The 14197-nt window shown below is 55.0% G+C and overlaps 1 protein-coding gene across 1 annotated transcript; it reads right to left on the bottom strand.

Annotated features, from left to right (window-relative positions):
- Window positions 1–4508: 4508 nt before the first annotated feature.
- Window positions 4509–13517, bottom strand: LOC142907197 (protein-lysine methyltransferase METTL21C-like). The gene is made up of 5 exons (XM_076056457.1): window positions 13474–13517; window positions 12479–12539; window positions 11536–11785; window positions 9980–10534; window positions 4509–4513 (listed from the first exon to the last, which is right to left on the bottom strand). Exons 1-5 carry the CDS (start codon window positions 13515–13517, stop codon window positions 4509–4511), a joined length of 915 nt encoding a protein of 304 aa, XP_075912572.1.
- Between the last annotated feature and the right edge of the window lie 680 nt (window positions 13518–14197).

Below are 14197 nucleotides of genomic sequence, written 5' to 3'. Positions count from 1 at the left end.
CCGTGGCCGAGAAGACCTGAAGCTTAGTGCGGAGCGACAGACCAGGTAGCTTCCACACAGCGTTACGCAACCGATGAAAAGATATTGCCGCTCGACTGATTTGGAGTGAGACCTCTGCTGTTAAACTGGAGCCGGTCATAAGCACACTGCCCAGGTATGGGAAACTCTCCACTCTCTCCACAATTGACCCATCACCGATTGGGAGTTGTGGGGGTGGAGTGTCTGATGGTACAAAATACCCAGGCAGGTGCTTAGTTTTGGTGGGGCTGATGGTAAGGCCCCACCTCTTAGTGGCACGCTCCAGTCCCAGCAGCAGCGTCTCCAACTTCTCCTCTGAATGAGCAGCTATTACCAAATCATCAGTATACATAACGTGGTTGAGCAATAGGGAGCCATCCCTTGACCGCACCTGGGCATCGATCAGTGAGATGCCCCTGTACTTGTTACAGTCTGTGCGGTCCCGTCTTAAAAAGCGGGATCACCAGGGCATCCTTCCAATCCTGCGGAACCCGTCCAGTGGTCCAGACTGTTGTTATGATGTCATGTAGGGCAGTCTGTGCACAAACGCCACCCTCCCTCAGCATATCGCTTGGGAGATCATCTCTGCCCGGTGCCTTTCCTAGTCTCAGACTGGATCGCCTTCAGTACTTCCTCAACAAATGACACTTCAGCCAGCAACTCACTGGGGGTGACTTCTTCCAATATTTTAGGCACTGCAGCCTCAGCAGGGTCATCCTCACTTTGTGCCACGATGTTATCCAGGCTGAGGGATGTCCCCTCCCCCAGGACCTCACAGAAATGCTCAGCAAATCTGCAAACCTGTTCCTGGGGTCGGAGATTGGATCACCGTTTTTTCCTCTAATGATGGTAATAGATGTGGCGCTGCAGGTTACTTTTTTGATGGAGTTAAATAGTGATTTGTGATCGCGGGTCATTGAGGCAGACTCCATCTCCTCAGCAACCCACGACCACCACCCATCCTTGCAGCGCCTCACGGCTCTCCGAACCTCCGAGCAAAGGCTGCGGCAAGCATCCTCATTCTCTGACGTGGGATTCTGTAGCCGATGACAGTGGGCCTGTCGCTTTTTCTCAACCATCCTGAACACCTCCTCTGTCAGCCAGGGTCTCTGGGGACGTCTGGACCGTGTACCCAAAGCAGCCATTGCAGCTGCATGAGACACAGTCCTAAACCTCGCCCATTTACCCTCGACATCAGGAAGAGTCGGGGACGATGCCAATCCCAGCCGCAAGCGATGATGAAATTCTCGCTTGCAACTTTCATCAGATAACTGAGACCAGGCCACTTTAGGTTGGAATGGGGTCCTGGGTGTACACCCACCACCGGAGTGGAAGAATGGCAGGCGCATCTTACAGATGACTAGTCGATGGTCAGAGGGCAGATCAGCTCCACGGTAGGTCCTGGTGTCAAGGACATGGGCCCGTATCCGCTGTTCCGTCACTATGTAGTCCAGCAGATGTTCTTGCTTGGACCCGGCATGCATCCATGATGTTGTGTGGATGCGCCGATGCCGGAACAGCGTGTTGGTAATTACAAGCCCATGGGCTGCACAAAAATCTAGCAGCCTCCTGCCGTTGTTATTGAGCTGATCTGGCCCATGCCTTCCAATCATTCCACACCAGGTGCCAGCATCATGACCAACTCGGGCATTGAAGTCACCCAACAAGATGACTATATCCCGAGGGGCCACTTTAGCTAGCACCTGTGACAGGAGGTCATAAAAGGCATCTGACTAATTGGCCTTGCCTGCATCCCTCCACTGATGTTCGTCTTCCGTGGGGGCATAAGTAACCACGACCACCACTCCTCGCCTCCGGTTGATGGGAAGGCGAGCCCAAATTAGCCTGGGGCTTACAGCTTCCCCCACCTCACCGCCACGCTCCCATGCCCCCTTCATTATTTTGTTCAGAAGAAGAGCCACTCCCTGTTGTTTGGCAGTCTCCTTCCCCGAGTAGAGGACTGTCCACCCCTCATGGTGGCAGGAGCCAGAGCCGGTCCACCGGACCTCCTGAATGCCACAGAGATCCAGGCGGTACCGGTCCAGCTCCCGACAGAGGAGTGGCAGCCTCTCCTCCTCGGTGAGCGTTCCAACATTCCACGTGGCCACCCGTAGTGGCTTTATGTTGTTTCTGAAGGAGCCCCGAGGGTAAAGATTCAATCTCCTGGCTCCGCTAATTGGGGTTTGGCCAGGAGACGTCATAGACGGCAATCGGAATTGGCTCCTCACCTCAGCACTGTCCACGACAGAGTTGTCCTTCTGGCACCGCGAGGAGGTAGGGGGTTGTTTTTGCCGGACTAACACACTCACACACACACTCACATATAAACACCCTCACACATACACACTCACATATACACACTCATACATACACACACATTGACACATACACACACACATTCACATACACACACTCATACACACTCACACTCATACATACACACTCACATAAACACACTCACACTCGTACATACACACACACTCATACATAGACACACACTGACACACACACATTCACGTACACACACTCATACACACTCACACTCATACATACACACTGACACATACACACACACATTCACATACACACACTCATACACACACATATATACACTCACGCATACACACACTCATACACACTCACACTCATACATACACACTGACACATACACACACACATTCACATACACACACTCATACACACTCACACTCATACATACACACTGACACATACACACACACATTCACATACAACAACAACAACAACCGCCATTCGCCACTAAGTGGCGGTGACGTCACCACGACGCTTGTGCCAGGCTATGTGCACCCTGAGGCCACGTGAAGTGTCGAACGCCCGCTGGCAGGAGGCCACGGGGCAGACCCAGGTGCCACGGGTCGACTGACTGAGATGACTGGCTGATGCACCACCTGTGCCCCCTACTGTGCCAACCTGCTGTGCTTTAGCCACCCGGCGCTCCGCTCGCTGTTGTGAGCGTCGCTCCTCCGCCCTCCGTTGTTGTTGGAGGGCGACTGCCTCCAACTGCCCAGTAGCATCCTTCACGAGCCTCCTCCACAGAGGCCGATCTTGACACCGCTGGTACCAGTCATCGGCAAGTCCACTCAGCTCCACGTCCTCCTGTACCACATCACTCCATCTCTTCTCTAGCCCGTGCCGCGCCCGCTTAGCCCCCTCAATCCGGCCAAACAAAAGCTGTTTCGGCATGCGGTGGCTGGGCATGCGGGCTACATGACCCAGCCATCGCAGCCTTGCCTGCCGGAGGAGCTCAACGATGGGACCCTGCCCAGATCTTTCAAGGATTTGTGAGCTCCTCACACAATCCAGTCTGGTTAAACCCAGGATGGATCGTAGGCAGGCCAGCCTAAATGTTTCTAACCGGCGAAGATGTTCCATTAGGGGGGTCCACGTTTCGCAAGCATAGAGAAGGGAGGGAATGACCGTGGCCGAGAAGACCTGAAGCTTAGTGCGGAGCGACAGACCAGGTAGCTTCCACACAGCGTTACGCAACCGATGAAAAGATATTGCCGCTCGACTGATTCGGAGTGAGACCTCTGCACATACACACACTCATACACACACATATATACACTCACGCATACACACTCACATATACACACACACACTCAAACATACACACACACTAACACATACACACATTCACATACACACACTCATACACACTCACACTCATACACACTCACATAAACACACTCACACTCGTACATACACACACACTCATACATAGACACACACTGACACATACACACACATTCACGTACACACACTCATACACACTCACACTCATACATACACACTGACACATACACACACACATTCACATACACACACTCATACACGCACATATATACACTCACGCATACACACTCACATATACATACACACTCAAACATACACACACACTAACACATACACACACACACATTCACATACACACACTCATACACACTCACACTCATACATACACACTCACATAAACACACTCACACTCATACATACACACACACACTCAAACATACACACACAGACTCATACATATGTAGCGGCTTCTAGATTTGAAGCTTGCGTGACTGCAAGGATCCATACTCTTTGGTTCTATTCGGTAAAGTCACGTAGGTAAAAAAATAAAAATAAAACAACAAAAATCACGACGTTTCGGCCACAACACAAGCGGCCTTCATCAGGTGAAGGGACCGGACTGTCCAGAGGACAGCGTTGGAGTGAAGACAGCCAAGCGCAGGTCGCGTCCTTTAAGCTGTGTTGGGACCTGCGCTTGGCTGTCTTCACTCCAGCGCTGTCCTCTGGACAGTACGGTCCCTTCGCCTGATGATGGCCACTTGCGTTGTGGCCGAAAAGTCGTGATTTTTTTGCTGTTTCACTTTTATTCTTTACCTACGCGCCCTTACCGAATAGAACCCAAGAATACGCAAGCGCTGTGAACGGGCTGCGTCCACTTAACCTGCAGTATCAGGCACGGCCCATCAGGGGCAGTGACTTGCACCGGCAGAGGGGGGTCGTCGCTACATTCCCCAGCCCCAAAGCAGGAGGAGCCTGCGGGGTGTTCTGGGATTCCCCCGGGACCTCCCCCCCGCCCCCACCCCACCCCACCCCACGGAACCCTCTGGAAGGGAGGCGGGGCCAGAGGCTGGCACACCCGGGGAGGGTGTATAAAAGCCGGACGTCTCGACGGGTCCGCGGGCCGGTCCAAGACAGAAGCCAGACAGCCGACGACGCCGGGACCCCCTAGCCCCGCTGCCCTTGTAAGGGCCTGGACTCTGTGTGACCCACGACCTTCTACGAGACCCTGGAAAACCCCCGCCACCGCCCCCGCCCCCGCCCCCCGGCCCGACGTCCTTGGGGCTGGGTCGGGGTCAGCGTAGCACCGCCCCAGGGGGCTCGTAGCCGGAGGACTGACGCTAGTCCGGAGGCCCGTACCTCCCCAGGTGATAGGTGCAAAAAAAAAGGAGCAGGTTGCCTTAGCGTTCATTGGGATAAACGCGTCGCCTCGAAGAGTCGTCTGGAGCGCTCCGTGAAACCACTGCACACGCGTGTCTGTGTGTGTGTGTGTGTTAGTGTACGTGTGTATGTGGATGTGTGTGTGTGTGTATGGAGGGCGGAGGAGCGACGCTCACAACAACGAGCGGAGCACCGGGTGGCTAAGGCGCGGCAGGTTGGCACAGTAGGGGGCACAGGTGGTGCATCAGCCAGTCGTCTCAGTAGTCTCAGTCAGTCGACCCGTGGCACCTGCTGGGTCTGCCCCGTGACCTCCTGCCAGCGGGCGTTCGATGCTTCACGTGGCCTCAAGGTGCACGTGGCCTGGCACAAGCGTCGTGGTGACATCACCGCCACTTAGTGGCGAATGGCGGTTGTTGTTGTCTGTCTGTGTGTGTCTGTCTGTGTGTGTGTGTCTGTGTGTGTGTGTCTCTATGTATCTGTGTGTGTGTCTGTATGTGTGTCTGTATGTGTTTGTGTGTCTGTATGTGTGTGTGTGTCTCTATGTATATGTGTGTGTGTCTGTATGTATCTGTGTGTGTGTGTGTCTGTATGTATCTGTGTGTGTGTGTCTGTATGTATCTGCGTGTGTGTCTGTATGTGTTTGTGTGTCTGTATGTATCTGTGTGTGTGTCTGTATGTGTTTGTGTGTCTGTATGTGTTTGTGTGTCTCTATGTATCTGTGAGTGTGCCTGTATGTATGTGTGTCTGTATGTGTTTGTGTGTCTCTATGTATCTGTGTGTGTCTGTATGTGTGTGTGTGTCTGTATGTGTTTGTGTGTCTCTATGTATCTGTGTGTGTCTGTATGTGTGTGTGTGTCTGTATGTGTTTGTGTGTCTGTATGTGTTTGTGTGTCTCTATGTATCTGTGTGTGTGTCTGTATGTGTGTGTGTCTGTATGTGTTTGTGTGTCTGTATGTGTTTGTGTGTCTGTATGTATCTGTGTGTGTGTGTCTCTATGTATCTGTGTGTGTCTCTATGTATCTGTGTGTCTGTATGTGTGTGTGTGTCTGTGTGTGTGTGTGGGGATCGATAGTGTAGTGGTTAGCGCTACGCTGCGCTATGAACCTGGCGTCCCGGGTTCGATTCCCGCTCACGGCCAACACCAGTGACGATTATCTGAACCGGTCCCGGGCCTCCCCTAGGTCGACTCAGCCTCAAATGAGTACCTGGTGCGGTGTGTAAACATCGCCACTGGGGAGACAAAGGCGGTCGGGCGTGGTGCTGGCCACCCACCCCCTTGTGTACCGTTCCGGCCTTCATAGGTGCTCGCTAACAGCACTTGCCCCTACAGTCTGTTAAGGCTATACGGGGGATCTTTGTTGTTGGTTGTGTGTCTGTATGTTTCTGTGTGTGTCTCTATGTATCTGTGTGTCTGTATGTATGTGTGTGTGTCTGTATGTGTGTGTGTGTCTGTATGTATGTGTGTAAATGCGTGCTACTACTCGCCACTAACAGCACGTGTCCACCCCTCTCCCCACCCCCCCAGTAGTCTCTTACAGACTACACAGCGCGGGGGGTGGGGGGGGGTTGGTATTTGTCCTTCTGCACGAAAGACAAAACGACATCGACAACGAGGAAGAAGAAGGAGGAGGAGGAGGAGACCAAAGACGCAGCGAGCCTTACGGGACACAACAATCGGACGTCCGCTGTTTAATTTTGTCTCGAGGGGCGATGGGGGGGGGTGATACAGAGAGAGAGAAGTTTAACGGGGTCACACCGTATAGAAGTTTAACGGGGTCACACCGTATAGAAGTTTAGCGGGGTCACACCGTATAGAAGTTTAACGGGGTCACACTGTATAGAAGTTTAACGGGGTCACACCGTATAGAAGTTTAACGGGGTCACACCGTATAGAAGTTTAACGGGGTCACACCGTATAGAAGTTTAACGGGGTCACACCGTATAGAAGTTTAACGGGGTCACACTGTATAGAAGTTTAACGGGGTCACACTGTATAGAAGTTTAACGGGGTCACACTGTATAGAAGTTTAACGGGGTCACACCGTATAGAAGTTTAACGGGGTCACACCGTATAGAAGTTTAACGGGGTCACACCGTATAGAAGTTTAACGGGGTCACACCGTATAGAAGTTTAACGGGGTCACACCGTATAGAAGTTTAACGGGGTCACACCGTATAGAAGTTTAACGGGGTCACACCGTATAGAAGTTTAACGGGGTCACACTGTATAGAAGTTAAACGGGGTCACACTGTATAGAAGTTTAACGGGGTCACACTGTATAGAAGTTTAACGGGGTCACACCGTATAGAAGTTTAACGGGGTCACACTGTATAGAAGTTTAACGGGGTCACACCGTATAGAAGTTTAACGGGGTCACACTGTATAGAAGTTTAACGGGGTCACACCGTATAGAAGTTTAACGGGGTCACACTGTATAGAAGTTTAACGGGGTCACACCGTATAGAAGTTTAACGGGGTCACACTGTATAGAAGTTTAACGGGGTCACACCGTATAGAAGTTTAACGGGGTCACACTGTATAGAAGTTTAACGGGGTCACACCGTATAGAAGTTTAACGGGGTCACACTGTATAGAAGTTTAACGGGGTCACACCGTATAGAAGTTTAACGGGGTCACACTGTATAGAAGTTTAACGGGGTCACACCGTATAGAAGTTTAACGGGGTCACACTGTATAGAAGTTTAACGGGGTCACACCGTATAGAAGTTTAACGGGGTCACACTGTATAGAAGTTTAACGGGGTCACACCGTATAGAAGTTTAACGGGGTCACACTGTATAGAAGTTTAACGGGGTCACACCGTATAGAAGTTTAACGGGGTCACACCGTATAGAAGTTTAACGGGGTCACACTGTATAGAAGTTTAACGGGGTCACACTGTATAGAAGTTTAACGGGGTCACACCGTATAGAAGTTTAACGGGGTCACACTGTATAGAAGTTTAATGGGGTCACACTGTATAGAAGTTTAACGGGGTCACACCGTATAGAAGTTTAACGGGATCACACTATATAGAAGTTTAACGGGGTCACACCGTATAGAAGTTTAACGGGGTCACACCGTATAGAAGTTTAACGGGGTCACACCGTATAGAAGTTTAACGGGGTCACACCGTATAGAAGTTTAACGGGGTCACACTGTATAGAAGTTTAACGGGGTCACACTGTATAGAAGTTTAACGGGGTCACACTGTATAGAAGTTTAACGGGGTCACACCGTATAGAAGTTTAACGGGGTCACACCGTATAGAAGTTTAACGGGGTCACACCGTATAGAAGTTTAACGGGGTCACACCGTATAGAAGTTTAACGGGGTCACACCGTATAGAAGTTTAACGGGGTCACACCGTATAGAAGTTTAACGGGGTCACACCGTATAGAAGTTTAACGGGGTCACACTGTATAGAAGTTAAACGGGGTCACACTGTATAGAAGTTTAACGGGGTCACACTGTATAGAAGTTTAACGGGGTCACACCGTATAGAAGTTTAACGGGGTCACACTGTATAGAAGTTTAACGGGGTCACACCGTATAGAAGTTTAACGGGGTCACACCGTATAGAAGTTTAACGGGGTCACACCGTATAGAAGTTTAACGGGGTCACACTGTATAGAAGTTTAACGGGGTCACACCGTATAGAAGTTTAACGGGGTCACACTGTATAGAAGTTTAACGGGGTCACACTGTATAGTAGTTAGTGAGTAAAGATTTTGATTCACGCCCACTCTCACTCTCTCTCTCACTCTCTCACTCTCACATCTCTCTATCTCACGCCCACTCTCTCTCACTCTCTCTTTCACTCTCTCTCACGCTTTCTCTTTCACTCTCACTCTCTCTCTCACTCTCTCGCCCACTCTCTCTCTCACTCTATCTCTCGCCCACTCTCTCTCTCACTCTATCTCACGCCCACTCTCTCTCACTCTCTCACTCTCTCTCACGCTTTCTCTCTCACTCTCTCTCTCTCACCCTCTCACTCTCTCTATCTCACTCTCTCACTCTCTCTCGCCCACTCTCACTCACTCTCTCACTCTCTCTCTCACTCTCTCACTCTCTCTCACTCTCTCTCACTCTCTCTCTCTCACTCTCTCTCTCTCTCTCTCGCCCACTCTCACTCTCTCACTCTCTCTCTCACTCTCTCTCTCTCTCTCACTCTCTCCATCTCACGCCCACTCTCTCTCTCTCTCTCACTCTCTCTCTCTCACTCTCTCACTCTCTCACGCTCTCTATCTCACGCCCACTCTCTCTCACTCTCTCACTCTCTCTCTCACTCTCTCCATCTCACGCCCACTCTATCTCTCTCCGATCGCTCGCAAATCTCTCACTCCTCCGGCCTCATCTCGGCACCATCACGGACCGCCCCCCTCGCCGCCCCCTCCTTCCCGCCCACCTCCAACCCCCTCCCCTCCCCTCCCCGCGGCCGCCCGCGGCCGCCTCCGGCCTCTCAACCCCGGCCCGGGAAATCCGATTGACCGCCCCCGCCTCTCCCGTCTCCCCTCAAGTCCCCCGCGACAGACTCCACCGTTGGATCCACGACCTCCTCCTCCTTCTCCTCCTCCTCCTCGTCCTCCTCCTTCTCCTCCTCCTTCTCCTCCTCCGCCTCACCCCCCTTCCCCTCCTCCTTCTCCTCCTCGTCCCCCACCTCCTCCTCGTCCTCCTCCTTCTCCTCCTCGTCCTCCTCTGCCTCGCCCCCCTTCTCCTTCTCCTCCTTCTCCTCCTTCTCCTCCTCGCCCTCCTCCTCGTCATCCTCCTCCGCCTCGCCCCCCTTCTCCTCCTCCTCCTCCTTCTCCTCCTCCTCCGCCTCACCCCCCTTCTCCTCCTCCGCCTCACCCCCCTTCTCCTCCTCCTCCTCCTTCTCCTCCTCACCCCCCTTCTCCTCCTCCGCCTCACCCCCCTTCTCCTCCTCCTCCTCCTTCTCCTCCTCACCCCCCTTCTCCTCCTCCGCCTCGCCCTCCTTCTCCGCCTCGCCCTCCTCCTCATCCTCCTCCTCCTCCTCCTCTGCCTCCGCCCCTTCCCCCGCCTCCCCGCCCGCCCGCCGGCGTCCCGACAGCTCCCACAGCAGCATCCGCTCCTCGGGCCACTCGGCGAGGGCGCGGACGCGGAACGTCCGGCGGAGGCGGCGCAGGAACTCCTCGCAGAAGCCGAAGCGCAGCTTGAGCGCGAAGAACGCCGTGGCTCCTCTGGCTCTGGCTCCTCCGGCTCCACCACCGGCTCCACTGGCTCTGGCTCCACCGGCTCCACCACCGGCTCCACCTCCACCACCTCCGCGGGCCCCCTCCAGGAAGTGTCGCAGCGTGAGGGCGAGTGGCCCCAGCGAGGCCTCCCTGTAGACGAGGTCGCTGGCCACGACGTAGTCGTAGGCGGTGCCGTCGAAGGCCGAGAGGCCGAGGCCCCAGGTGAGCTCGCGCACCCGGGGGCGTCCGTCGCCGCTCCGCGTGTTGTTGGCGATGTTCGTCGAGAGGGAGCCCAGCACCTCCTTGAGGTCCGTCGCCGTGACGTCGGCGCCTTCGGTGGTGGTGGTGGGTGGGGGGGAGGGGGGTGGTGTAGTGGGGAGGGGGGTGGTGTAGTGGGGAGGGGCAACGAGATGACGTCACCGTCAGCGTCGTAGTCGCTGCCGTCCCGGAATAAACGGGTGGCGGTGAGTCACGTGGTTGGTGGTGAGTCACGTGGTTGGTAGTGAGTCACGTGGTTGGTGGTGAGTCACGTGGTTGGTGGTGAGTCACGTGGTTGGTGGTGAGTCACGTGGTTGGTGGTGAGTCACGTGGTTGGTGGTGAGTCACGTGGTTGGTGGTGAGTCACGTGGTTGGTGGTGAGTCACGTGGTTGGTAGTGAGTCAGGTGGTTGGTAGTGAGTCAGGTGGTTGGTAGTGAGTCACGTGGTTGGTAGTGAGTCACGTGGTTGGTAGTTAGTCACGTGGTTGGTGGTGAGTCACGTGGTTGGTAGTGAGTCACGTGGTTGGTAGTTAGTCACGTGGTTGGTAGTGAGTCACGTGGTTGGTGGTGAGTCACGTGGTTGGTGGTGAGTCACGTGGTTGGTAGTGAGTCACGTGGTTGGTAGTGAGTCACGCTGCGTGGTTGGTAGTGGTTCACACTGTATCGTAGTTAGTGGCTCACACTGTATCGAAGTTAGTGGTTCACGCCGTGCAGTAGGTAGTGGTTCACACTGTATCGTAGTTAGTGGCTCACACTGTATCGTAGTTAGTGGCTCACACTGTATCGTAGTTAGTGGCTCACACTGTATCGAAGTTAGTGGTTCACGCCGTGCAGTAGGTAGTGGCTCACACTGTATCGTAGTTAGTGGCTCACACTGTATCGTTGTTAGTGGCTCACACTGTATCGAAGTTAGTGGTTCATGCCGTGCAGTAGGTAGTGGTTCACGCTGTACGGGCAGCTGTGGTTCACGCTCTACGGGGGTGGTGGTGGTGGTGGGCTAGACCCCAGGGTGCACGTGCTGCGGCTGAGCGGGCCGAGCGGGGCCGGTGACTGCCGGCCCGCTCGGAGCGGTACCCAGGAGGCTGCACACGATGGACACGAGCCCCGTGCCCGCCCCCAGCTCCAGCACGGAGCGCCCCGCCATTGGGTAGCGCTGCTGATTGGCCTCCAGGAAGCGCGCCAGACGGACGCCCTGCGGTGCACGCACACACAAACACACGCACACCACGACCTCCCCGAGGGGGACGAGGCCATCGGAGATCAGATTCCGGGGTAACCCCCAGCCATGGCAGGCGGCCACAACACAGATCAACAGTTGCACATTCTACCCCCTTTCTAGGCTGCACGATGCTGCAGGGCCCCCGCCGTCGACCAACGGCATTTTCGTGCTCTGCCGATGGGTCTGCAGAGCGCACCGCATCGCTCAATCCGCCCTAACCCGTCAGAGGCTGCCACACCAGAGGTCTACAGCAGCTGTATACGTCCCACCCCGTAGACTGTACGCTGCTCCAGGCCCACGCGCACACCAGGCCCCCCGGCCACAGCCGCCAGAGTTCAGAGCCGGCCAAACGGTAGGCGAACGGCAGTCGTGGGTGCAACCGATGGGTCCACATAACGCACCGCATCTCTCGCCCGGCAGCAACCGTCAGAGTCAGCGACACCGCATGTCCAGAGCAGCTGTACGGCCTCCCCCGTAGACTGTACGATGCTCCAGGCCCACGCACACCAGACCCCCCGGCCACAGCCGTCGGAGATCAGACACCGACACGCCACCGACCATCAGAGTCAGCCACACTGCGGGTCTACAGAATTTGGCTTACCCTACTCACTTCTAGACTGTACGCTGCTCCAGACCCACTCACACCAGGCACCCGGTCACAGCCGTCAAGAGGTCAGACAGCAGTCCTACCATAGACAAAACCATCAGACGTAGCAACACCACAGGTCTACAGCATTTGGCTTTCCCTACTCTCCTCTCGATTATACGATGCTCCCAGACCCCACTCACACAACTTGCCGCAGCCATCAGACCCGGCCGTACCATAGGCGCACGGCGGTTGTGTGCACTACCGATGGGGCTGCAAAAAGCACCACATCGCCTCTCACTTAACCACAACCATAACCGATACTCCCGGACCCACGACCCTGGTCACCCTGGTCACAGCCGTCAGAGGTCAGAGCCGGCCATACCGTAGGCGAACGGCAGTCGCGGGTGCTACCGATGGGTCTACAGAACGCACCGCATCGCTCAATCGGCGCTAACCGTCAGAGGCTGCCACACCAGAGGTCTACAGCAGCTATACACGTCCCACCCCGTAGACTGTACGCTGCTCCAGGCCCACTCACCCCAGGTCCCCGGCCACAGCCGTCAGAGGTCAGAGCCGGCCATACGGTAGGCGAACGGCAGTCGTGCGTGCTACCGATGGGTCCACACAACGCACCGCATCTCTCGCCCGGCAGCAACCGTCAGAGTCAGCCACACCGCATGTCCAGAGCAGCTGTACGGCCTCCCCCGTAGACTGTACGATGCTCCAGGCCCACGCACACCAGACCAGCCGGCCACAGCCGTCGGAGATCAGACACCTCCAACGCCACCGACCATCAGAGCCAGCCACACTACGGGTCTACAGAATTTGGCTTACCCTACTCACTTCTAGACTGTACGCTGCTCCAGACCCACTCACACCAGGCACCCGGTCACAGCCGTCAAGAGGTCAGACAGCAGTCCTACCATAGACAAAACCATCAGACGTAGCAACACCACAGGTCTACAGCATTTGGCTTTCCCTACTCTCCTCTCGACTATACGATGCTCCCAGACCCCACTCACACAACTTGCCGCAGCCATCAGAGCCGGCCGTACCATAGGCGCACGGCGGTTGTGCGCACTACCGATGGGGCTGCAAAAAGCACCACATCGCCTCTCACTTAACCACAACCATCACCGCGGTTAGAGAGCTCTTATGAATGCTACCACTCTGTAGTCTATATGATACTCCCAGACCAACTCACACCACGTCCCTGGTCACAGCCGTCAAGAGGTCAGAGCCGGCCATACCGTAGGCGAACGGCAGTCGCGGGTGCTACCGATGGGTCTACAGAACGCACCGCATCGCTCAATCAGCGCTAACCGTCAGAGGCTGCCCCACCAGAGGTTTACAGCAGCTGTACGTCCCACCCCCATAGACTGTACGATGCTCCAGGCCCACGTACACCAGGCCCCCGGCCACAGCCGTAAGAGGTCAGAGCCGGCCATACCGTAGGCGAACAGCAGTCGTGGGTGCTACCGATGGGTCCACACAATGCACCGCATCTCTCGCCCGGCAGCAACCGTTAGAGTCAGCCACACCGCATGTCCAGAGCAGCTGTACGGCCTCCCCCATAGACTGTACGATGCTCCAGGCCCACGCACACCAGACCAGCCGGCCACAGCCGTCGGAGATCAGACACCTCCAACGCCACCGACCATCAGAGCCAGCCACACTACGGGTCTACAGAATTTGGCTTACCCTACTCACTTCTAGACTGTATGCTGCTCCAGACCCACTCACACCAGGCACCCGGTCACAGCCATCAAGAGGTCAGACAGCAGTCCTACCATAGACAAAACCATCAGACGTAGCAACACCACAGGTCTACAGCATTTGGCTTTCCCTACTCTCCTCTCGACTATACGATGCTCCCAGACCCCACTCACACAACTTGCCGCAGCCATCAGACCCGGCCGTACCATAGG

The sequence above is a fragment of the Petromyzon marinus genome, chromosome 75, assembly GCF_048934315.1.
Source record: "Petromyzon marinus isolate PM22_M1 ecotype Great Lakes invasive population chromosome 75, UKy_Petmar_22M1.pri1.0, whole genome shotgun sequence".
NCBI lineage: Eukaryota > Metazoa > Chordata > Hyperoartia > Petromyzontiformes > Petromyzontidae > Petromyzon > Petromyzon marinus.
The sequence above is the reverse complement of the archived record's forward strand: the minus strand, read 5'-3'. Positions and strand labels throughout refer to the sequence as shown.